This window comes from Heterodontus francisci, chromosome 38 (assembly GCF_036365525.1).
Source record: "Heterodontus francisci isolate sHetFra1 chromosome 38, sHetFra1.hap1, whole genome shotgun sequence".
Lineage (NCBI taxonomy): Eukaryota > Metazoa > Chordata > Chondrichthyes > Heterodontiformes > Heterodontidae > Heterodontus > Heterodontus francisci.
The window spans coordinates 25,738,944-25,765,940 of NC_090408.1; the positions used below are offsets into that span (position 1 = coordinate 25,738,944).

At 40.8% G+C, this 26,997-nt stretch overlaps 1 protein-coding gene across 1 annotated transcript in view; it reads right to left on the reverse strand.

Annotated features, from left to right (window-relative positions):
* The window catches only part of aldh1a2 (aldehyde dehydrogenase 1 family, member A2), a 74,989-nt gene that overhangs the window by 11,194 nt on the left and 36,798 nt on the right, over positions 1-26,997 (reverse strand). The window contains exons 5-9 of the mRNA XM_068017894.1: positions 22,434-22,495; positions 19,540-19,668; positions 19,299-19,412; positions 1,206-1,308; positions 127-311 (exon numbers count right to left, since the gene is read on the reverse strand). Of these exons, the coding sequence (XP_067873995.1) occupies positions 127-311; positions 1,206-1,308; positions 19,299-19,412; positions 19,540-19,668; positions 22,434-22,495 (593 nt within the window). The remainder of the gene's footprint in view (positions 1-126; positions 312-1,205; positions 1,309-19,298; positions 19,413-19,539; positions 19,669-22,433; positions 22,496-26,997) is intronic.

The following is a 26,997-nucleotide window of genomic DNA, read 5'->3' on the forward strand; positions in this document are numbered from 1 at the left end:
CTGGCCTATGTCCAGAGTTTCGAAGAGACTGAGATAAAGCATGGTACAAAAATTTACTCTATTTTAAAAAGTGGATGAATGTTGACATAACCATTTTTTTGTTTGTTTTGCTTGAGAAAATCTTACTTGTGGGCCTTGCTCAGTGGCAGGATCAAAAGGGTTTCCTACTGTTCTCCTTTGTGCACGTTCTGCACTCTTCCTGACAAACTCATCATAGATTGGCTCCTCTACATAGATCCGTGATCCTGCTGTGCAGCACTGGCCTTGGTTGAAGAACACTCCCTGATGAGCCTGTTCCACAGCATAGTCCACTGTAAGAATAAGCCAACAACACAGCACATGAGAAGTTAGATATTACCTCTTCTGTATCAGGAAGTGCCAGTAACTGTTGGGCAATACATTTCAAAGTATCAAAAGTTTCTCATCAAATGTTTACAGAAAATGATGAACCACTCGTTTCTAATCTAAATATTATAAAGAATTGAAAAAAACATGTTTAAGCACAGTGGAACTTTTTATTTACAACACCAACAGCTGTGGCCCTGTAGATACCAAGGTCGGTATCAAAATACGACTATAATCCCCAAAGTATTAAAGGAACATCTCCACTGTTAGAGTCAAACCAGATTTAAATGCATGGCTGGCGAAAATAATGAAATTCTTCCATTCTAACTTCTCCTTCTCAAGGGCAATTAGGGATGGGCAACAAATGCTGGCCTTGCCAGCGACGCTCACATCCCATGAACAAATAAAAATTAAATATGTTCATCTAGTCAGTCGTTTTTGAGTTTACACTTCTTTGACCACACTTGCTACCATATATCCTCTTCCAACTGGAAGGCAACAGTTTGAGTGGGCTGAGTTGGGCAATGACACCTTATTCATCACTTCACTCACTGTCCTATGCCATTCCAGCAAGTGCAACTGCAGTGAATTCTCAAACCTCACTCAGCTATCGGATCTCAGTGAGTGGAGATTTCAACTTCAGTGGGGCCGTAAGGCAGGGGCAAGTGGATCAGCCGACCATTATACACTGGATTTTCCTATCCATTAAAGTCAATGGATGGGCTGTATAATGGGTGGGCAATCACTAGCATCAACTTTACACCCTACCAAAATTGAGAGTTCTGTGGTGTGTGTGTCTCTGTGTGTGCGTGTCTGTGTTCTTGATACATATGATAGTTAACATTTTATGTTACACTTACAATCGGCATCTGCAAAAATAATGTTTGGGCTCTTTCCTCCCAGCTCCAGTGTTACTCTCTTCAGATTACTCTTCCCAGCTGCTTCCTGGATTAATTTTCCAACCTAATGGTAAATACAGAATATAAACTTTAATATATCTAAATCTCGGAACAGCCTCGGACTGAAGTCCAAATAAGGAAAAGTGCTAAATCATAGATCTGAGGAAAGTGCCTTTTAAATAATGTTCAGAAACATTCTACCAGTTAGGACTAAAACAGATTCCACAGAGTAAATGTAGCACAGCCAAGCAGCATGTTTTAGGAGCAGCTGTTTACATATGACCAAACAGTTGTAACATATCAAGAGTGTTACAGGCTTGTGAGAGAGGGGATATCATCCACATTGTAGCAGCAGCACATTCACATGTCTTATTCTGAGAGTACTCAAAGTCTTTAATGCTCTTCCTATTTTAAATAAATCAGGGAATGGCGGAGAGCACACTAGAGGCAAATCGGAAACCCTGCCGAGTGAATAATAGGGTTTGTAGTTAATGCAGCTGTTAACTCAGAAAATTGGGAGGGTGGGGTTTGGTTCTTGTTTTGCTTGTATTTACTTTGACACTCCTCCTGCATCTAGCTAGCTGCTATGAAAGTAATAGCATACATCAAGCAGTCCTTTCAGATTTCAATCAGATTAGGAACAGATTTCTTTACCAGCTGAACAGAATGACATTAGACTTTGCCAGCAAGAGGAGAATAGATAAATAGAGCCCACCAAATGGCACAATTAACTGTCTTTATGTCCCAGTTATACTGCCTAACAGGTCTCCCATAATCAGGGTGAATCAATTTCACCAGCACAAATAGAAAATCACAAAGACATCGGCAACCTTGACTTGTTTGGTTATTGGTCGTGCAAAGCACAAAGAACATAAAGAGACATCACACGGAAATACTGAATAGCAATCTTTCCAAGAATGCTCACTGTGTTTTCTGTCATTGTGATCCAGCACAGATCATGCTGTACCACGATTACTCATTACCTCTGATCTCTGGAATATTGTGAGGTGTCACCCTTGGCTCAGTAGTAGCACTCTCGCTTCCAAAAGAAAATTGTGGATTTAAGCGCCACTCCACAGACTTCAGCCCATAATCTAGCACTTCAGTGCAACAGGGAGGGCTGCACAGTCGGAGGTGCCATCTTTTGGATGAGATGGTAAACTTCGGTCCTGTCTGCTCTCTCAGGTGGACGTAAAAGATCTTAGCCTTGAAATGTGTTGGAGCTACACCCGTTTTACAAGCATAAAATGAGCACCTAAGCATCCAATATGGGGGGGGGCGAGTACATTCCGCGCCGGAAATGTGTCCCCTGCCATATTGGTAAAAGCCCCTCCAGAGACGTCTGGGGCTTCTGCCTGTAATGAGTGTAAAGTATTTTGCATATGCAAATAGGGGCTCTAAATCCTATTTGCAGCCCCCATTTACAAAATTCTTTAGCGCTGTGTATTCTGCGATCAGTATTCTCAGGCGTTTGGCAGCCAAACCAACTGAACCTGCCTCCTGAAAGTTAAGTCAATTTTTTTTTTTACCTTCATTAAGTCCACCGGTTGCTGCTGGTCATGGCTCAACCCCTCACTGCCCCAACCGCTCCTCCCCCAACCTCAATTGTCTCCCCCTACCCCAAACCCCACTTTTCCTCCTCTGGACTCAGCTCACCATGTCAGCAGGCTCCATACCGATTGATCTTTATTCCTCCCAGGAGCGCCAAGCTGCCCCAGGAAACATGATTGGCGCCTGCAACTCGCCAGTAATAATCAAATGAGGCCAGTGGACCAATTTGCCATGGTCCTGTAATCAGCCTCATTAGGCGCATGGCATCATGTGCTGCATCGGCATCAGTCTTTGTGGGATCTTGTTGTGCATCAAGTTTAGTGCAGTTTTCTACCTTACAACAGTGACCACACTTCAAAAAAGTGCTTCAATGGCTGTACCACGCTTTGGGATGTTGGGAAAGGTGCTTCATAATATATTCTTTCCTTTCTTTATGCGTTCCCCTTTTCAGTCACTGATTTTGCAAATAATAAGGAACTTCTATCAATTTTGTTTTCCATTGATGAGAAATACATAGATTAGGTCAATCCTACAATAAAGAATTAGAGTAACCAGATACTTTTTCTTCATTCAAGTGGTCTATGAAATCTAAACAAATAGCAACGGTTCCCCCTAGTTTTCACTGAATAATTTCCCCAAATTCAAAACTCAATAGTCAGCTATACATACAAAAGCACAATATTTTTGTGCAAGCAAAGTAATTTTACAAGTAAATCATAGTTGATCAATCATCAGTTGAACGATGTTAAAAAGGATTTGATGGGATGAGTTTAATGTCTTTCGTATCCTAGACTTTAGGAGGATCTGGAGGATGAGAGAATCAATTTCTATCACAGAGGAGTTTACTGGAATCTGAAAGAGTGCAACTTCCTGACTAATAAGAGTCAAGAAATGGGAGTATTATACTTTTTTTCTTCAGAAGATTTGTCAAAGCTCTAAGTTATTGTTTGCTTCCTGTTGCTTTTTGGCTTGAGGAAAAACTCCTTAATTTTGTAATCACAACATGGTATGATCAGTACAATGTGAGCTTTGGTCAAAAGGATGTTTGAAAATGTTAGTCATTCCTTGTAGTTTAAAAAAAATCATGGGAAATCATTACTGACTATGTAAAACTTCAGAAGAATGCTTTGGGGAAATTATTGTGGGCTGATTCTACTTTTAATTGACACTTTTGGATGAAGTAACCAAAGAAAAAAGAGCTGAGTTCTGGCATTTAAAGGCTTGAGACAGGAAATAGCTTTCCCCTCTTTTGACTTTAGATATTCAACAGGACATTCTTGAAATCTTTCAGAAACAGAACTGCATCATTCATTATTTCAAATTCAGAGAATTATTTTATTTAATATTTTGCACAATATTAATTAAACATCCTCCATAATTTTTTTAATCTGAGGTCCAACTGGCATCTGAAGTTGCCTACTTGTTAAAGGCCAATCTTGGGATAGAAAGTCAGAAGGAGTGCTCCATCTTGGGGCGGGGGGAAATAGTTTTAAAAAAAAGAGAGCGACTCGCATATTAATCCTCTCTCTCTCTCCATTAGTTGGTAACAAATAGCAATGAGCAATCTCAGTTAATCAGAAATAATTCCATGGGTTCTTTTCATGTTGAATAATCCATTTCCATCAAAATAGCTTCCAACAGGAATTTCTAGTATTTTCTGATTTTCTACTGTATGATTTAATGAAACATCCATTTGAAAGTTGTGATAGTAACAGGGTTCGTTTGAAAACTGATATGTGAATAAATGGAAAGAAATAATTTGCTTTGATATAACACTTTTCATATCTTCAGGATGCGCTAACTGGCCAATTAATTACTTTTGAAATGCTGTCATGTTTTATACGCAAACGCGGCAGTCAATTTGCTCATAGTAAGCTCTCAAACAGCAAATAGGAGAAATCACCAGTCAATCTGTTTTGGTGATTTTGGTCAATAGTTAAATGTTGGCTGAGACTCTGGGAGAACTCTCTTGTGCTCTTTTGAATAGTGCCGGGGGATCTTTTTCATGTTCTGGAGCAGCCAGATTGGGCCCCAATTTCAGCTGAAAGGCAGCATCTTTGACAGTGCAGCAACCCCTCAGTGCTACACTGAAGCATCAGCCTAGATTTGACATTCAGGTCCTGGTGCAAGGCTGAACCCATGACTAACAAGAGACTCTGCTCAACACACAACATTCAAGGGCATAGGAAGCAGAGGAGCTGGTCGGGCTTTTTACTTTAACGTGGCTCAAAGGTTGATGTCCAGAACATGGTGACCTTGGCACAAAGCCGTAAGTCGAAGCGACTCATCAAATCAGTGGTGCATTTCTTTGCACTCAAATGAGATATTTGTCAAATGCTTTTACTTCAAGATTGTGACTTTTAAAACCTCTCAGGGTTTTCATCTCTTTATCTATCCTGTTATATTTCAGCAAATATTTCAAGCTTTCATTAAAACTCCATCATAAGGTATAATATTGCATATTGGGAAAATCAGCAAACATGTTCTGGTTTTCAGCCTTTGTTCAGGTACAATTATCTTTAGCATATGTTAGGGGATTAGTTTTTCTTAGCAAACTTAATTTTTAAGGCTGTATTTGACAATATACTTTACATTTCCCCAGGTCTCCCTCTCACTCCTTGCCCCTCCTGCCTGACCAATCCCCCTCTTACCCACATCTCCTTGGAAAAATCTCTCCTCTCTCCTGCCACTACATTCCTATTTGGCCGATTTCTTCCTTCTGCCAGTTCTACCCTGTCTAATCTCTCCTGTTATAGCTCTCTATTTAGTCAATCTTCCTCCCACCAGCTTCCTGAATGTTGATTTCCTCCCTCCCACTAGTTTTCTACCAGGCCAACAGACTCTTAGCCCAGCTTGCTGTCTCACCAATCTCTCCTCCCATTAGCTCTCTTTGTGGGGAATTTTTATCACTACCACATCTGTACCTAGCTACTTTTCCTTCCTGCTTAGGCTGAACTGGAGAAATCCCTTCTTCTTGGAAATTCCCTGTCTGGGGAATTCACCCTTCCCTCAGTTTTCAGCCTAACCAATCTCACCAACTTGCATTCGTCTAAATTGTAGGAGGTTCTCACCTCAGTATATTTGTGTTGATCCTTAATATTAGGAAGCTACCGAGGGTTGACTTTTCAGCCCCCGTGCCTGGTGGAGATGAGGTGGTAGTGCCTCAAATGGGTTGGCAGCTGACTTACCTCACAGAGGTGGTACAAGATTTCCCTTTATGATAAGCCTTCTATCTACACCTTTGGTGTTTATCCATATCTGCATTTTTCAATAATGGAGAAGATCGTGTTGAGCCTGTGCATTGATCTAGCTCACTTGCATCTGCAGCACAGAGGGTTAGACTAGCCCACTTTTCCAATATGTATCCCCTGCCCAATCCCCTATTTTGAACAGTCTGCAGATACAGGAAAAGCTTGTTCATGTTCTTCACTTTGTATGACTCAATTTAGATGCCAGCAGCAACCAAGAACAATGAAGGGAAGCATTCTCCAGAAAATATTCCGAAAGTGCAAAGAGCTCTCAGCAAAAACAATTCCATGGACTAAAAAGCAGCAGAATTGTTTGTAAGTTGGAAAAAAGAACACTTTTCTGCATATCTGAACCTTTAACAAGCTTGTTTGAGCAAGCTAGGGTGTGGGTTTTCTGATCTGTTCATCTCAAAACGATGAGCTGCATCATTGCATTCAGGAAATCAATGGAGAGACGTAGCAACATTAGGAACAGGAGTGTAGATGGGTGGGGGGGTGGGGGGGGGGGGGTGGCATTCAGCCCCTCAGACCTGCTACGCCATTCAACTAGGCGTGGTTGATCTGCATCTCAACTCCATTTTCCCACCTTTGCTCCATATGTTTTGATATCCTTATCTGCCAAAAGTCTATTGTCATGAAGACCCCACCTGTCAAGAATGAGGCATATTAATTTTATCATATGAAAACATTAATTTTAAACTGTTGCTGGACTGAAGAGATGCATTGTTTAAAGAGATCAGCAGTGGCTAGAAAAATTTGCATACTAAGAGACAGTTGCCTGCAGGGACAATAGAATGACTCTCTGATCCAATTAACCCAAATGGATTTTGATCACCACACACTGAATGTGGAACAAGCCAGCATTCCATTCTCACCGCCGCCACCACCCCCCCCTCTCCCCCACCCCCACCCCACCACCACCAACACTGCAGGTGTCTACAAAGATGAAAGGAATCCACAAAAACGCAGGGGAATTTGTTAACAACTAGTCACATGATTAACCTGCTGGCCCAGGTTTGGTTTTGAACTGTTCACAGAACGGTTTGGGTCAGACTGCAACTGAACTTGAAGAACGAGCCTTTTTCCTGCCTGGCGCTCTCTCTGTCTCTCTCTCACTCTCTCATGAATTTCCAGATCCACTGAAACCACTTAAATCTCAAGACAGAAGACTCCTACATCGAAACAAGTTTGAAAGCGTCCACTGGGTCCCAACGAAACAGCAAAATTTAACTGCAATCAAAGACTCGACATTGAAATCAAAGGACAGTAAATGAACCCCAGCTATTGCTTCAAACATTTCCCCCCCTATTCTTACTCCTTTTCTGTCTCTATCTGCGTGCGTGTTTATCACATATGCATGTTAGCGTGGTAAATTAGAATTTTAAGGTTAATAAACTTCCACCTTTCTTGTTTAAATCTAAGAAAACCTGTTTGGTTGATTTCTTTGCCTTACAATTGGAGAGCAGTGAACAAGGATTCACTGAAGGGGGAGCTAAAAACATGATGTTTTAAAAATTAAACCCTGTTCCAGTTAAACCAGGCAAAGGCTGAGAGGAAACACCTAGACCCCTTTCTCACCTGGTCGTGGGTCGAGGGGTTCCCTCAGCCTTTGCCTGGTTTAACTGGAACACTATCTATCTCAATTTTGAAAATTCCATTTGTCGTAGCATCCACAGTCTTTTGGGGGACCGAGTTCCAAATTTCTTTGGCTATGTAAAAAAAGTGTTCCCTGATTTCACTCCTAAACACCCTTGCTCTAATTTTACAATTATATCCTTTTGTTCTTGATCCTCTAACCAGAGAAAATAATTTTTCTGTATCTACCTTATCAAATCCTTTTACCATTTTGAACACCTTGATCAGGTCACCCCTCACTCTCCTGTGTGCAAGGAAATACAAGCCAAGCTTATGCAACCTGTCCACATAGTTTAACCCTCTACATCCAAGTATTATTCCATTGAATCTGCACTGAATCCCCTCCAATGCCGATATAACCTACCCGAGGCGCGGTGCCCAAAAATGAACGAATGCAGTGCTCCAGATGGGTCTGAACAGGCTTGATACAACTGAAGCATTGCATCCTTCCTTTTGTATTCCAGATGTCTTGAGATGAAGACCAACTTTCCATTAGCCTTTTAAATTTATTTTTGTACCTGTCTCCTGGCTTTACATGATTGTATACTTGGACTCCCAAATCTCTTTGCTTCTGTACAGTTCTGAGTTTTTCACCATTTTAACAACAGTCGTTTAGTAGTACAGAACTTGAGTATTGCTGAAAATAGAGACACCTTGTCAAATCTTTTCGTCTTCTGCTCATCAGGACAATCCGCAAGAATAGCCAATATAAGAGAAAACAACAACTTATACTGCATAAGAGAGTGCTGATTGGTTGGCAAGTGAACTCAATCAGCACTCTCTTCTCATGCAGTATAAGTTGTTGTTTTACCTTACATTGGTTATTCTTGCAGATTGTCCTGATGAGTGCAAGACTAAAAGCTTCGGCAACATGTTTCTATTTTCAGCAATACTCATTTAAAAAATAATCAGAATGTAACGTTTTTATGCCCAAGGTGGATGATCTCACCCTTGCCCACATTGAACTCCATTTACCATACTTTTGCCCATTTATTTTATCTGTCCATGTCCCCTTGCAACTTTCTGCTCCCATTTATTCTATTCACTGCCCCTTCTAACTTAGCGCCCAAAATTATTCAATGAGTATGTCAGTGGCGTGGAGAAAATTACTGGTTGGTAAATCAGACCCAGTGGATTTCAGGCCAACTCCTAACCCCCATTGGTTACCTGCAGGGTCCCCCACCACTAGTAATGCTACGGAACATTTATCCTGGTGCCTACTGACAACCTCTGCCCCCTCAGTCCATTTTTCCTTTGTTGGCAAGGTTAATTTAAAAAAAATGAAAAGCAGAATTTACTTTATTGCAATGAAATGTAAGCATTGCAGCTGGCGAGGTATGTTGGAACATGACATCGAACACAGCCGTTTTCCATTTAAACATTTAATGATCTGAAACCTAGTAAAGTCAATGGGAGTAAATGCTGCATCTTGACTTGAAACCATGCAGCTGGTTCGTTGCAGCCGACAAGGATACAACACGAAGACCAGAAAACGTAGAACAGCAAACATTTGCAGTACTGAAGGCGGCCATTCGGCTCACTGTGTCTGTGCTTGTTCTTCGCTAGAGCAATTCACAACTAAACTCACTGTCCTGATCTCTCTCCATATCGAATTATCCCTTAAAAGATTCAGTGGGCTCTGCCTCCACTACTCCCTATGGAAAAGCATTCCATGTTCCAATTAGACCCTGTGTAAAATCATAATTTATCCTCTCCCTCATATAGTGACAATTTTAAATTGATAACCCCACGTCATTGAATCCCCAACTGGAAGTATTGTCTTTCCTTACTTACTGTGTAAAAATCCTTTATAATTTTAAAATCTCCTCTTAACCTTCTCTGCATCAGTGACAATAGTCCAAGCGTCTTAGTTCTTTCCTCATAATTAAAATTTCCCATCCTTGATGTCGGCGTGTGACGCCATGGTACAGTTTGAGTTAACAGAGGACATTATACAACCCACTACTTCATATGAATGCATTATATGAGAGGTCCCCTTTATCGATCATTTTATATGGACAATGTCAGCTGTCTGCTGGTGCGCCCCAATCACATGACCTTTTTAGTACTTGCATATATAACAACATAGCGCTTTTAACATAATAAAACATCCCATGGTGCTTCACAGGAGCACTATAAAGCAAAATTTGGCACCAGGCCACATTAGGAGATACCAGGACAGATGAACAAAAGCTTGGTCAAAGAGGTAGGTTTTAAGGAGAATCTTAAAGGAGGTAAAAGAGGTAGTGAGGCAGAGAGGTTTTGTGGGGGAATTCCAGAGCTTAGAACCTTAGCAGCTGAAGGCAAGGCCATCAACATTCGAACAATTAAAATCGGGAATGCTCAAGAGGCCAGAATTAGAGGCATGCAGATATTTGTGCAGCTGGAGAAGATTACAGAGATGGGGGTGGGGGGGGGGGGGGGGGGGAGGCCATGGAGGGATTTGAAAGTGAGGATGAGAAGTTTAAAATTGAGGCATTTCTTAACCGAGCCAATGTAGGTCAGCGAACATGGTGGTGATGTGTGAACAGGACTTAGTGCAAGTTAGGACACAGACAAGAGAGTCTTGGATGACCTCAAGTTTGCAGAGGGTAGAATGTGGGCGCCCGATCAGGAGTGTATTGGAATAGTTAAGACACCATTCCAATGCAGTAATGCTCGCACATGTTTCTCCCCCTCACAGAACATATCATCATCATTGGAATTATTGAGGTTTTCAAAATAAAAATGCATTGCATTCAATTAGTCGCTACATTTAAAGTGCATTATTGAATCATCACATTTGTCGAATAAAAAGCTTCTAATTGGGAGCAAATTGTATTATTGGGTTGTTGCTCTAGAAAGCATACGGCAGTTTATGAGTGAAGGAATCCACTTAGTTATTCAGTTTAGAAAATGTGATTTTACTTTTATTGGTTATCCAAAGTGAAAGCCAAAGGGCCATAATGCAGGACACCATTCGAGTTGAAAAAGGTAAGACAGAACATAAGGTAAACTGGGAAATAGTAAAAAGATGATTTCAAACTCCAGTTTTAACTAAGCCTGAAGGTTGAAGGAGAGAACGAGCCTCACTTTTACTGACTGTTAAAAATTGTTGAAGGGAAAACAAAAAATGAATTGCTTACGGGCAGTTTCAGCAATGGAGGAGACCTGAGAGTTCTACTTGAGGTCAGTGAGAGCAAGAGTAAAAAAGGGCTAAGGGTGGAACCACCAAGTGTAAGGGGTTATAGCTGTTGGCTAGCAACAGACATAAAGAAACTGTTACAACACTCTTTTCAACGTCAGACCCCACAGCATAAATTGCACCTAAATGGAACTTTTACAATTCCACTGAAACCTCCCTCCAGCTGTTTCCATATAACAATGTGATGTGTTTATATCAGTGTCTGACAGGACTACTTCACGAAGATCGTAAATATCACAAAGATAGGTATAGATGAAGCAGGGCATTCAGCCCATCTAGCTCCTGCTTTTACTCTGCCCTACATCACAGCATCTGGCTGTATCTTTTGGAGCTTTAACTGCTTCCCAGAAGAAACTAAACTAATGAGCAAAAATATATAATGAGCGGCCATTAATAAAAAAGTGGACACAATTGTTCCAGTAATCGCAGGAAGAGAATTCCAGAAAAGGAAACCTTACTTACTGGAAATTCGATGGTCATAAGAAATTAATTACTAAAAGACGCAAAAGAAACACACTCGAGCAGATATTTTGGAGGACAGCCCTGCAGCTTTTCAATAAGGCAGCAGATCACTGCTGTTAGCAGGCAGACCTTTTTATTATGCTAGGGCTTGTGGTGAACATTTTATTGGAAAATAGATGTCCTGTTTTGTGGTATTCATATCAAACCAAATGTTAACCTCTGTGCGACACAGCTGCTTTTAGATACATGGATCATAACAGGAAATCAGAACCTAAAAAGGACACAGTTTATAATGGCTGAACGTCACAGTGCGCATCTGGTTTTTGTTTGGCTCCATGAGAAGGAGCTTTAGATTTTCAATAATTTTCCTTCTCATTTCTAGAATCATGAGACTTTTAAATGCACAGGTAATGAACAAAAACTAAAATTGATGCAAGCCACACAATATAACTTAGAACGTGCCCAATAGTTAATGAAAACAGAACTTTCTAGAATTGCAACAGAAATCTTCTTGGCTGAAGAGGCCAGCTCCAGTACATTTACAACTTTGAAATACTAGTCATGAAACAGTTTGAATCTCGCTTTTAAAACACTGATAGTAAAAAAAAAAAGAAATCTGTCAAACTCATTACTTGTGGAGTGATTAGGTCATTTGATTTTGCCTTTTATAGAGCAACCTGTTGTTTTGTGGACATGCTGCCTGTACTGCAGGTAATAAATCAATACCATAGTACTGTGTCTAAGTAGCACGGTTCAGACAGACCTTCTGATCCAGTGTCCCATCTCCTCAGGCACCCAGAATAGTTTGCATTAGATTTTATGACAAAGGTTATTATATTCCTCTGACTGCTACATTCTTTGTGCAGGCTGTTCCACCCTACATAAACTCCAACTTACCCAAAGATCTGTGGCCTGAATCATATCCTACGCTAAGCCCCAATTCCACCTCATCCCTGTTTATCCCAACCTCCATTTGCTCCCCAACCACCACCGAATTGAATTCAAAATTTCCATTCTATTTATAAATCTCTCCAAAGATGTCACCCTATTATGACTCTGCATTATGCTGCGCAATCTCCTCTAGTCCTACTTGGGAATACTACTTCTGATCTTATGTCTCTGACCTCCTTTGCATCACCTACACCTCCCATTCTAGCATCAGTGGAATAGCCTTCAGCCATCTGGGTCTGAGACTCTGGAACTCTCTCCATGAACTTCCTCCCTGTCTCTACACCTGTAAAAGCCTCCTGAGGGCCCACCTTTCTGACCATATTAAGGATGACTAGTATTTCAATCCCCTAACTCTACAACTGCTTGCTGTCAGTTTTCGCCTTCGTGAAGAGTCTTTAAACATGGACTACATTAAAGGCAAGTTGTTATTGAAAATGAAAATGAAGATTGGTCACATTTTTCTTCAAATGTATAAAATGTCACAACTCCTTTAGCGTCAGAGCGATTTTTTAAAAAGAAATTCAACATGAAGCTACTGTTACTGTAAAGTATTTGATTCCTGCCCAAAACTTTTAATGTCTGTAGCAAATCTAAACCCTCAGCTCTGTGAGGTAAATTTTTCTTCAGAGTTCGGAGTGTACAAAGCTCCACATTGGGAGCACAGAGGCATGTGACACTTCCTCCCCGCCCCATTAAAATAAAGAGGCAGAAATGGTGAAGAGGTGCTGCCCATCTGAAGTCCTGATGTGAACCTTTTGCTACATGCATGCAGAGTTCTGAAGGTGAAAATGTCCCCGAAGGTTTGTGTCTGAATCTTTGTTTTCTGTGTCTTTTAAACTCCCCCTCTTTTCTCCTGGGTTTTATATCATTGCTTGGGGTTCTATAACCACTAGATACAAGTTTTACTGCTTGATTGGCACCCAGTTCACAACCTTAACTATTCACTCCCTCCACCACTGGCGCACAGTGGCAGTAGTGTGTACCATACGCAAGATGCACAGCAGCAACTCACCACGTCCCCTTTGACAGCACCGTCCAAACCCACAACCTCTACCTGTATTCGACGTTCCGGAAAAATAGGCAAAAAGGAAAAGGAGGTGGGGTAGTTTTGTTAATAAAGGAAGGTATCAGTGCAGTGGTGAGTAGTGATATAGGTGCAATAGATCATAATGTGAAATCAGTTTGGGTGGAAATAAGGAATAGTAAGGGGAAGAAGTCATGGGTGGGAGTCGTCTATAGACCCCCGAAGAGTTGCTTCACTGTAGGACAAAGTATAAATCAGGAAATAATGGAGGCATGTAAGAAGGGCGCTACAATTGTCATGGGTTATTTTAATCTGCATATTAACTGGACAAATCAGATTGGCAGAGGTAACATGGAAGACGAATTTGTAGAGTGCATCAGGGATTGTTACTTAGAACAATATGCTGCAGAACCTACCCGGGTACAGGCTATTTTAGATCTAGTAATGTGTAATGAGGTAGGATTAATAAGAGATATCGTAGTTAAGGACCTTCTAGGGGGTAGCGATCACAACATGGTAGAATTTCAAATTCAGTTTGAGGGCGAACAACTCGGGTCTCAAACCAGTGTCCTCAACTTAAACAAGGACAATTACAGAGGTATGAAGAAAGAGTTGTCTAAAATGGGCTAGGAAAATAGACTAAGGGGAAGGTCTGCGGATGAGCAGTGGCAGACATTTAAGCAGATATTTCAAACACTCTGCAAAAATTTATCCCGGTCAAAAAGAAGGACTCGATGAGAACGATCGTGGTTAACAAAGGCGGTCAAGGAGAGTATCCAATCAAAAACTAAGGCATACAAAGCGACAAAAACTAGTGGTAGGCCAGAGGATTGGGAATTTTTTTTAGGAACCAGCAGCGGATGACTAAAAAGCTAATAAAGAGGGAGAAATTGATTATGAAAGTAAATTGGCAAGAAATATGAAAACAAACTGCGAGAGCTTCTGCGGGTATATAAAAAGAGTAGGTAAAGTGTGTGGGGGACCCTTGGAGGATGCGACTGGAAAATTGTTAATGGGGAACAGGGAAATGGCAGATAATTTAAACCAATATTTTGCATCGGTCTTCACGGTGGAGGACACTATAAACATCCCTCAGATATTAGACAAGCAAGGAGCTAATGGGAGGAAAGATCTTGTTACAGTCTCTATCACGAGGGACAAAGTATTTGACAAATTAATGGGACTAAAGGCAGACAAGTCAACAGGACCTGATGGCCTACATCCAAGGGTTTTAAAGGAAGTGGCTGCAGAGATAGTAGAGGTATTGGTCAAAATATTCCAGAACTCACTGGATTCTGGGAGGGTACCAGCAGATTGGATAACCGCTAATGTGACGCCCCTGTTCAAGAAGCGAGGGAGACAAAAAGCAGGAAACTATAGGCCAGGCAGCCTAACATCAGTTGTTGGGAAAATGCTAGAGTCCATTATTAAGGAAGAAATAGCAGGATATTTAGAAAAGCTTAACACAATCAAACAGAGACAACATGAAAGGGAAATCATGTTTGACAAATTTGCTAGAGTTCTTTGAGGATATAACAAGCGGAGTTGATAAAGGGGAACCGGTAGATGTAGTGTATTTGGATTTCCAGAAAGCATTCAATAAGGTGCCACATAAAAGATTATTGCACAAGATAGGAGCTCACGGTATTGGGGGTAATGTATTAGCATGGATTGAGGACTGGTTAACTCACAGAAGATAGAGAGTCGGATTAATGGGTCTTTTTCAGGTTGGAAAGACGTAACTAGTGGAGTGTCACAAGGATCAGTCCTCGGCCCTCAATTATTTACTGTCTATATTAATGACTTGGAGGAGGGGGCAGAGTGTAATATATCCAAATTTGCTGATGGGTGGGAGGGCATGTTGTGATGAGGACATAAGGAATCTGCAAGGGGATATAGACAAGTTGAGTGAGTGGGCAAAAACTTGGCAGATGGAGTTTAACGTAGAAAAGTGTGGTAGGAAGAATCAAAAGGCAGACTATTATTTAAATGGAGAGAGACTCCAAAAAAGTGCAGCACAGAGGAATCTGGGTGTTCTTGTGCATGAAACACAAAAAGTTAGCATGCTGGTGCAGCAAGTAATTAAGACAGTAAGTGGAATTTTGGCCTTTATTGCTAGGGGGTTGGAGTTATAAAATAGGGAAGTCTTGTTACAACTGTTGGTGAGGCCACACCTGGAGTACTGCGTACAGTTTTGGTCCCTGTATTTAAGAAAGGATACACAAGCATTGGAGGCAGTTCAAAAGAGATTCACTTGGCTGATTCCTGGGATGAAGGGGTTGACTTATCAAGGATGGCTAAACAGGTTAGACCTTTATTCATCAGAGTTTAGAAGAATGAAGGGTGATCTTATTGAAATGTACAAGATTGAGGGGGCTTAATAGGGTAGATGTTGAGAAGATATTTCCACTAGTGGAGGAATCTAGAACTAGGGGACATAGTTACAGAATATGTTGACACTCATTTAAAACTGAGATGCAAAGGAATTTCTTCTCTCAGAGGGCAGTGAATGTCTGGAATTTTTTTTCACACAACATCCTGACTTTGGTCTGTTCTGTCTTGCTGTTGCTTCACTGTTGCTGGGTCAAATACCTGGAACTCTCTTCCAGCAGCACTGTGGGTGTACCTACACCACATGGACTGCAGCGGTTCAAGAAGGCAGCTCACCACCACCTTCTCAAGAGCAATTAGGGAGGGGCAATAAATGCTGGCCTAGCCAGCGACGCTCACATCCCATGAAATTAAAAACAAACAAGTGCTGTGTTTAAACCTGGTAATTTGGAGAATGACTACAAGATTCCTTGAAAGACCCTGTCTCACATGCCAGTGGTCCCTTGCTGGCAGGCTGACTCAGCACATCAAAGGCAGGCCATCCCCATGCTGCCATGACAAGCAGCATTTCATGCACCCAGGCAATTTGCCCGTTTTTGCTAAATATCAACTTGAGTAAAATAAGTGATGTTAGTGTGAAAACAGTAGTGGGCTGTTCTTCCATGTTCCGTGATTCTCTCGCTGTCCAAAAGTGTATAAGCGATCATGAGAAAAAAAAGAGAATAAGATGCCTGTATCTTGTTGAGGCCTTGTCAGAGATCATTAAGTATGAACTCATTCAGTATTCCTCAGCTGCACAGACAAATTCAAAAAGTCAGCATTTCATTCCAGGTCAGACCTGGCATTTGTAATTTCAATGAAGTAATGCAAGTATCAGCACAAAAATACAAAGCAGTTTTTGTCTGACAACATCTGTGTAGTGTCTGTTAGCGCCTATATTGCTGGGAGCATGAGGAAAGGGAAGGGTAGGTATGCAAAAGGTACAATGGATGCACAAGCTCATCAAATCTACTGCAACACAGTCGGTTACCTGGGCACTGTGGACGAGGAAGCTCAAACTCACCAGAGAGCTGTACGTCAGGTATGGTACCTGAATTGACAAGTCCTACAAGGACAATCAACCAACTGCAATACATTACCACTGACAGTGAAGATCATCACTGCCCTCAGTTGTTATGCCACGTCAACCTTCCAGACATCCAATTATCTTTTGCAAATGATGCTTTCTTTTCTGGGACAATGACTGAAGAACAGATTGCATGAGATCGAAAGCAAATCTATTTTGTGACATTTTGCAGTATTACTGATGTACATGTTCAATGTGCATTGCTCCTTGTGTGTGGTAACCCTCTCTGTGCTAGTTGCCTATCAGCCTGATTACTAAGTGCGCCGCAAGTTGAGGGGGTAGCTCTGGTGGAAAGCTGCATAGCTTTCTGTTGAGCTACACAGGATGCAGAAAGTCTGCGATTTGTGCCCGTCACTAACATTGACACACCTGCATCAGCACTAGTTATTCTAGTGCTTTGAGAGGTTAAAGAATTGTCGTCGGTGCCACTTCGTGCATGCCACTGATGGAGGGCATTTTTTATGCTGCCCACTGATCTGTCCGAGCATGGAATGGTAAGGTTGGTCTTGTATCTGCCTTACAGTACTGCAATTCTAGTAACTATTAACACTGGTTAAATGGCTTTTTACCTGCTTGAGCAGTAATAAAGGATTATTTCAGGTGCATCGTGATGAGCCACTCGCTTTTAGTCAATGCTAATGAGATATCATTTCTAGGAATGACATTTCTGACCCAAATACTGCCATGAATTCATTAATTCTGATGAAAAATGGCATTGTCCATTTTTGCTTAAAAATAAGGAATGTCAGGCCTTTAGTAATTCGTAGCCTGAAAATCAACACAACAGAACTTCAATCAGAGGGATCTTGTTGTACTTGTCCATAGATCACTGAAGGCAGCAGCACAGGTAGATAAAGTGGTTAGGAAGGCATATGGAATACTTGCCTTTATTAGCCGAGGCATAGAATATAAGAGCAGGGAGGTTATGATGGAACTGTATGAAACACTAGTTAGGCCACAGCTGGAGTACTGTGTACAGTTCTGGTCACCACACTATAGGAAGGATGTGATTGCACTGGACAGGATGCAGAGGAGATTCACCAGGATGCTGCCTGGGCTGGAGCATTTCAGCTATGAAGAGAGATTGAAAAGGCTAGGGTTGTTTTCCTTAGAGCAGAGAAGGCTGAGGGGGGACCTGATTGAGGTATGCAAAATTATGAGGGGCATTGATAGGTTAGATAGGAAGAAACTTTTTCCTTTAGCAGATTGGCCAATAACCAGGGGGCATAGATTTAAGGTAAGGGGCAGGAGGTTTAGAGGGGATTTGAGGAAAAAATTTTCACCCAGAGGGTGGTTGGAATCTGGAACACACGGCCTGAAGTGGTGGTAGAGGCAGGAACCCTCATAACATTTAAGAAGTATTTAAATGAGCACTTGAAACTCCATATCATATAAGGCTATGGGCCAAGTGCTGGAAAATGGGATTAGAATAGTTAGGTGCTTGATGGCTGGCACGGACACGATGGGCCGAAGGGCCTGTTTCTGCGGTGCTGTATAACTCTATGACTCTGTCATGTGCAGTCGACACAACATAAATGTAATCCTCCCCATAAGAAACAACAGAAAGATTTGTAGTATATCTTACGTGTGCTGATCTTTCTGTGATGATCCCAGATCAGTGGTGCTGACTCTGAGCTCCTGATGTGGCAGGCACACTTTCAAACTGCCCTGCGTCCCATTGCACTTCCTGCAGCTGTGCAATTGGGAATATTCCCTGCAACAGTGGGAGTTGGGAACTGGCACCAGCAATCTGGGATCCTCCCTTTATTCGTTCAGTGAGTGGGCGGAAAGTTTTAAAGCGCTGGAGGCTTTTTCGCTTGAAGAAGCTGGATTCATTCACTGCATAAATACCATTGGCATTTGGGTTGCCAACGCTCCAGGATTACCCAGGAGTCTCCTGGAATGAAAGACTAACCTCCTGGACACTGCCATTACCAACTCTGGGAGAATAATTATCGAGGCTTTTGAGAAAATTATTACTTTTTCTTTGATTAAGTATCAGCTTGGGCCAGTTCCTAGCTCATTTCCAAGTCAGAGGGATATGGCTTTAAGCCCCTGCACCAGGTGATCTATTCTGACATATTCAGTGCATTACATTGGAAGTGCTGCATTGATAAATGTGCTCTATCGCAGACGGGTTGTTAAACCAAAGCCCTGTCTGCCTGTTGAGACTGATGTAAAACATCCCATGGCAGTATGTGGAGAAGGACAGGGTGCTTTCTGGTGCCCAAGCCAACCTTCATCCCTCAACCAACCATCACCACAAAAAGAGATTAACTGATCCTTTATCTCACTGCATGTTTTTGGGATCTTGCTGTGCGCAAATTGGCTACTAAACAACGACTACACTTTAAAAGTAATTCATTGGCTGTGAAATGCTTCAGAACATCCTGAGGACATGACAGAAATACATAAAAGCAGATTCTTTATAAATTTATACACCATTTGCTACTTAGCAACTCAGCACAAAATCCTGGGTGTCACTTCGATGCCAATGCAACCGATACACTGATTTTTATGGTATTTTTGTAAAGACATGCACCTCATTTGATCCAGTAAATGCGATTTTGTTGATGTCCATGTGAGAGGCTATTGCTGCACCAGCCGTCACACCAAATCCAGGCACAATATTGACCACTCCTGGAGGAAACCCAACCTGTGACAAAAGGGTTAGATGAAACAAGTTCAGTAAAAAGAAAACCACCAGAATAAACTGGGAAATGAACAGAGACGCTTATGTGATTATTGAAAGTCAAAAAGATATTGAGATAAACGGAACACACCTCTTTGATGAGGGCTCCCATGTAGAGGGCAGTCAGTGGTGTTTGCTCTGCTGGTTTGATGACGACTGTGTTTCCACAGCAAAGAGCTGGAACTATCTTCCACGCAAACATGAGTAGGGGAAAGTTCCACTGCAGGTAGATGGAGAACAGAAAGATGATTTAAAATGGGTAAAAACAAATTGCGGTCTGGTGACACTACCTTATACTCATAAGACTAACTGCTGACAGGTTATTTCTACATTTCTATACAGGACTTTAACAGCACTATTGATTGTTATATAAAAGTAAGTTGACACATTTAAGCCTGAAGATCACTCTTGATCACCAACGTTTATCAGGTTCCTAAGATGCTCCTTTGCCCCAATTATAAAACAGACATTCACCCATTTATTTTAAGAACAAAGAACAGTACAGCACAGGAACAGGCCATTCGGCCCTCCAAGCCTGCGCCGATCTTGATGCCTGCCTAAACTAAAACCTTCTGCATTTCCGGGGAACATATCCCTCTATTCCCATCCTATTCATGTATTTGTCAAGATGCCTCTTAAACGTCATTATTGTACCTGTTTCCACCACCTCCCCCGGCAGCAAGTTCCAGGCACTCACCACCCTCTGTGTAAAGAACTTGCCTCGCACATCCCCTCTAAACTTTGCCCCTCTCACCTTAAACCTATGTCCCCTAGTAACTGACTCTTCCACCTTGGGAAAAAGCTTCTGACTATCCACTCTGTCCATGTCGCTCATAACTTTGTAAACCTCTATCATGTCACACCTCCACCTCCGTCATTCCAGTGAAAACAATCCGAGTTTATCCAACCTCTCCTCATAGCTAATAAACTCATTAATCCTTCCATTAAAATAATGGACAAAGGAATGTTAGACATATATGCTTAGTGTTGATCTACCAATAACATTAACAATAATTTCTAGACTATAGTTTGGAACAAACAACAACTCCCCTGTTTTACACATCATTATGAATTATATTTGTTCACATTGACTTGATATGTTCCTCTGGTTTCCTAACATGGTATTCTGTCCTGATTTTTTCACAATTTCTATGATATCTTGGAGATGGAGGGGGAAACCAGATTGAAGCTTGTCGAACGATTCTTTGGTGTTTTTTATTTTAGCTTTGTTTATGTTTATGATAATCATGAACAACAGCAAAATCCAGACATACTGTGAACACTTTTAGAATGTAGATTAATTAGAGGCTCTTACAGCAAACCATGTTTACAGATTTAAACCTTGACATTTCAGTTAGTGCAATTAATGGACAAGCATTTAACATGCATTTTTAAAATCTCCATTCTAAGGCCTCCCGGCAGCCAGGATGTCAGGTTGGCAGCCTGCTCCTGGGCCTCCAGCTATCAGCCTCTGAACCAACTGCTAGCACATGAACAAGTGCTGCCTGGGGATAACATGCTGTCTCTCTCTCTCTGATGCTCCCTCACTTCCTGTAGTAAGTGCTTGGCATTTGCTTGGATCTTCTCCCAGTAACATGGCTCAGAAAGGGAACTCAGTGACGTGAGGTGCTACATGGTTCATCACTTGACAATGCTCTTCATTGACGTCTTTGGGAAAGGTGTTGGATCTACCAATTGGTGGCTCGTGTGGTAGCACACTTGCCTCTGAGTCAGAAGGTTGTGGGTTCTGGAGTAAGACTTGACCACAAAAATCAAGGCTGACACTCCAGTGCAGTACTGAAGGAGTGATGCATGGTCAGAGGTGCTATTTTTTGGATGAGATGTTGAATCAAAGCCCCGTCATCCTTCACAGTGGATGTTAAAGATCCCACAGCACTGATTTTGAAGAACAGCAGGTGAGTTATTGCTGGAGTCCTGGTGAACATCTATCCCTCAATTAACATCACAAAAGCAGATTATCTGGTCATTACCATATTGCTGTTTGTGGGAGCTTGCTGTGCACAAATTGGCTGCTGTGTTTCCTACACTCAAACAGTGACTACACTTCATTGGCTGCAAAGCACTTTAAGACATCCAGTGGTCATGAAAGGCACTAAATAGATGCAAATTTTTTCGACCTATGCAGATAGTTCACAAAATATACGATTCTTTTGTGCCGGGATATAAGTTATTTTACTTATGTTATATAAATCATGTTGTGTGGAAGTCACTCCGGATACAGGTCTTTAGAAGTATCAAAAATAGACAACTATTTTATACTGCAATAATTTCCCACTCAGAGTGATAGGCATTTAAAAGCCATTATGTTTGTGATGACAGTAAACTGGGAAGCTACAATGTTGCATTTATTCTCAACTACACAAACTCAAATTAGCCAACCGAAATGTCTCTTCACTTGGATTTTAATAATAAATTTATTTTATAGCGGACCACTGCGACTGAATTTTATCTGAAAAAAAGACACAAGGCATGAACTTTACCTGCAATTTACACTGAAACCCCTAACTGTACACAATGAGACACTTCTCAATCTACATTACAAAGCATACATGCTTTATATACCTATCAAGAATATCTAAAACTGTTGGAAGAACCCCTTAAGTTTTCTATAATCATATATTAAGTATAACATGTTTAAGTAATGTTCAGAATATGTTGTGCATTTAATCTAGAATCCCTGTACGAAGTAAATAAAGCAAAGATTTAATTTGAGTAAAAACTCCCACTAATACATGCAGTAAATTAACTATGAATACAGCCAAATTAATAAGTTAAGCCATTTTTTCCTGTTTGAAATGGTGCTGCACCTCTTATGCAAAGTGCTGGGTCTTTATTTAAGGATTGCCAGCTGCAAGTTATCCTTTCATGTCAGGGGTGATAAAATAATATTAAAAATCGCTCTTCAGTTGTAGTCTGTGTTATTTTTGAGAACATAAACACCTACTGTTGATGAATAATACTCACAGGGATGATCTGTCCACACACCCCTATTGGCTCATGTCTTGTAAATGTGAAATAATCTCCATCTGTAACAGAGGTCTGCAATTACTCACCATCCTTGTTTGATTTGGCTGCAGAAAAAAACATTAAATATTTCTGGACACATTAATCAACTTGCACGGGGGAGAGAATCGTGTCGACCATCTCATTCTGTTAAGTTCTAATATTGACTAACGAATGTAGTTTTAGTTAAAAAAAAAATTCAGAAAGTGCTTGAAGTGCAGAATACTGTTCAATGAAAATTCCTGTTAGAAAAGGGGCCAGGTTATACATTTGATGTCATTTTTAAAATTGTTTCAACAATTTGATTGTTAATAAAGCACAATTTTCACAATGCTTTTCAATTTCATATTTCCCTAATCTACTTTCCTTCCTTGCAGTTGAATAAAATCCATTCCTTTTCCCTTCCACTTGGGACAGAAGTGAGTTAGGGTTCAAACCACCAATTCCAATCATACTACCAATCTGTAACTGGCCACCAGGAGAAGTACGTCCATGAATATATGGACAGTTTGTCTATTATCTCTATAATAAGATATAACAAACAGACTGAGAGGAGTGGATACTCATCCAGCATTATTAGTAGAATGCATTGCAACCAAGCAGTAACTTGAACAGGTCAATGGAGAGGTGGGAAGTAAATATATAATTATTTATTCTTTATCTTAAACTCAAATTGCCAGTGAAGTTTTGAACCCTTAGGTGCGTGTCTGTGCAAGTTTCAAAATCAGTCTGATGTAAAGCTGTAAATAGTTTGATATTTTCTTAAGGTTAGATGAAGTTATTGAAATATGTGCCATTAGGCACTTTCCTATTTAAATAGAGGATGCACAGGCACAGAAAATTTAATGGAGTCGAGGATCGGCTAAAGGACAGTTCATTGATGAAGCAGCCAAGTTCCAAGCTACTCAACACCCACAAGGTACATTAATGCTGGTTGGGCATACTTGGTGGAAGAATGTAATAAAATATATGCATTTGTCCTATTTTCCAAATGTTTTAAATCTGTAAACAGTAAGCAGTCAGTGAAGTACACAAAAAAAGCGATGATTCAATTCGATTTGTTTCAGTAATACTCAGTTTAAAAATTGAAGATACCCATAGGGCTGAATTAAGAATGGCGCGGCACACAGGCTTCCCCCCCTTCCCTGAAAGCTTCATTCCCACCACCTCCCCACCAGTGTTGCAACTCGGATCTCTGAATGGAGATCTGAAAGTGCGGGTGTTCCAACATCCGGCCGGAATATTGGTGTGGGAAGGCCGTTGGGACGAGGTAAGTGATTATTCATTCATTAACATTTATTTGTCTAGTTAAGTTAAGGTTCCATCACTGAGCCATGAGGTCTCGCCATCACTGGTAAAATGAGGCGGGTCTTTCCCAGCGTCGAGGCCTGTAGTGGGCCTCTCCCGGAACTATTTACCAGGCCCCACTCCGCCTCGACCCCCGACATGGGGTGGGGGAGGGGATGGTAAAATCTATCCCATAAACTGATTAAATGTTCCTATTATTTTCATCACACTTCATGGCTGCAAAGCACTGAGGTTATGAAAGGCGCTATGCAACGCAATTTCTTTTTTCCTTTCTCCGGCCCAGTAGTCCATACTTCTACCAGGGATTACTGGATTGGCATGAGGTGCAGTAATTCTGGCCTCTCCTTAACCCAGGGGTTCTTTGGCTAACTGTAGCATCCCCACTGCTATGCTGGCTGGAGCAGTTTAAGATCGTGCAAAAATGTTCTTTAAATTTGGATTCTAGGAGTTGCCTCCTGGCATTCAGGCTGTTAAGCCTGTTATCCATAGCTTGATGGCAAACTCACAAACTCTCCACACAAAGCAAGGATTCAACATAGGGTCTTGCTGCTTTGTAGGCGCAGCTGCTCATGGATAAACTCACTGACTCATCAGGAGAGCATAAGCACTATTTTAAAGCATTCTTAAATATTCATTTCAGATACATTGTAATACATTCAATATAGTTTAAATTTAATACCGCACTTTAGTGGACTGGCTTTTGATAATTATTAGTGTTGACATATCCGTGAGTTATATCTACAAAGTGCTGTGAAGGGTGGATTCCAATTCTCTTTAATACTTAATTGTCTTTAACAAAGGTTTGTTTTTGTACAGTTAATGAACTGACACGGAGAAGTAACTATTTTAGAGATGCAGAGTGAAATTCTATTTTTAATCCTCATGAGAATAACTAATCTGCTTTTCCTTTGTCTGGGAGATATCAGCAGGAGTCTGCCTGAATGAGGTCTGCAAATTTAACACCGGTCTGAAGGTGTCTGAAGGAACTTCCATTGGAAAATCTCTGTGATGCCCTTCTCTTTAATCTCTATCACACCTGATCCTCTCTGCAAGTGCTTAAATGCATAAGCTCTAGTCACTTGAAAACCTAGGACACCTAGATAAGGGCAGCTCCAGTGGCTAGTTGGACACAAATAAATGTGTTCAGTGCTGCCTACTGAAGGCTTCCTACTGAGACACTTTCAAACACACAAATTAATTGGAAAAACAAGGGTATACACTTTTTACATGAACAGTTACCAGCTGAACTAATTCTAAAAATAATTCTAGCTTGAGTGACATTGCACTAAGTATTGTCCAATTAGAACATTTCAAAAATATGTTTGAATTTTTAATGCCTCACTGACTGAGATCTGATCTAAAATCATGACTAATTAGGAATACATGACAGGTGAAAATGAAAAATAAACAGAAACTCACTTAATGTACAGTAGCAGTATCTTGAGTATCAAACGTTCATCTTAAATGAGCCATACAATCAGAATAAGACAGTTGAAAAAAATTGTTTTTTTAAAATTCAGAACGTCATTGGAAAAACTCATTCTAGAGCAGTTAGTTAGCCCAAGAGAGCAAAGGAGCTGAATTAGCATACGCTGTTAAAATGACATGATTACTGAAGCACCCTGAGATCCTTACACTATCTACTAATCTTACTTCAACTTCCTCGCGCTATTGGGATAAGCATCTCCTCTTGCCCAGTTTCTTTCATGTAGTCATCAGCACGGACCATTTAAACACATTTTGTTTTTTGAAACAACAGAAATAGAAAGAAAAATGAAAGGATGTTAAAGTTCAGCATAATTCTTTTCAACTGTGTGGTTTTATAATGGAGCACTGATGGTACGTCTTCCCCTTTAAGCGTTTCAATAAACAAATCCCATTCTCACGCCCAGAATGTCAGGACTAGCAGGAAAACAGCACAGTTGTAAGGTATAAATCACAGCCTCAGAAAGGACTGTCGAAACACCAGGGGGAAATCGCACATCCCAAAGGCATTTTCAGATTAGAACTGAAATCCAGCAATGGTTTCGTTTTGATTAACTGTAAATGCTTTGGAAGTGACAACTGAAAAGACATCAGTTTTTTTTTGGAGTAATTCTAGAAATGGGGTGATTAGGGATTAAAGAACTACTGACACATGAAGGTTTCCAATAAAACTACAACAGGGATTTTCTTGAAAATAACAGAACAGAATTTTAAGAAAATGACTCATTTTTAAGCAATGACATTGTGTTTCATTATCAAAGAGGCAAGAATTTAAGATTAGTTGCGCTTGAAAATGATGATTTCAAACACCCTTTAAACTACCCACCCACTTGCAAATATTTCTTGAACACTGTAATTATTTCAATTGGACATAGATTGTTAAATGATTTATCATTGATCATAATTCAGTCTACTCTGAGTTCCACAGACATCTGACCTGGCTTCACAATGCTACAACTTCAGCTGACAGATTCACTGCATGTGCGTTTTATAAAGTATAACTCTGTCTCCCCTCCCACTCGTCAAAACAGCATAAACTGGGAAGACATCTGGGTCCTGACTCTGTCATCATTTATGCCAGTTCTTTAATGTGTTTCCACCATATACGCCCACTTCTGGAAGCCAGAACTCATTAGTTGGAACCCTGCAATTCACTGTGATTAAACATTTTAATCAAGTGGTGCTTTTTAAAGCAGTTTCAACTATAGAGGAATTTTTTTAAAAAAATCTGCTAAACTACTGCTCTCAAAGGAATTAAGTTAAGAAACTTGGAGTTCTTTTGACTCTAATGTGCATATGCCATCCTATATAACTGACTTTCAAGAGCTAATATAATAACATTTGAAGAATACATTCTTGCTGTAGAATAATTTTTTTCTCTTTGGAACTTAAAGAGAGGCTGAAATAGAGAGTGACCATGACAAATAGGAGCCAGAGCAGTTGACAATCCCAATTTTATTTTCTCTCAGCAATTGCACACCTTCAACTTGAGAGAATCCAAGTGGTAGTGATTGGGAGGGAGCTGTCTCCTTCACCACTAAGTTAGATACAACTAGATTGTTTTGGCCTTACAGAAAAATCACTGGCCTAGTGGTGATTTGACCCAGGCTGACATTTTTGACATTGCTGACTGCATTCAGATGAATGTGGGCTGAGCAGCAATAACTCCTGATGTTGCAGAGCTCAGTAAAGTGTACATGTGTTGATGATGCCTACGGGTCAGGATAGTATT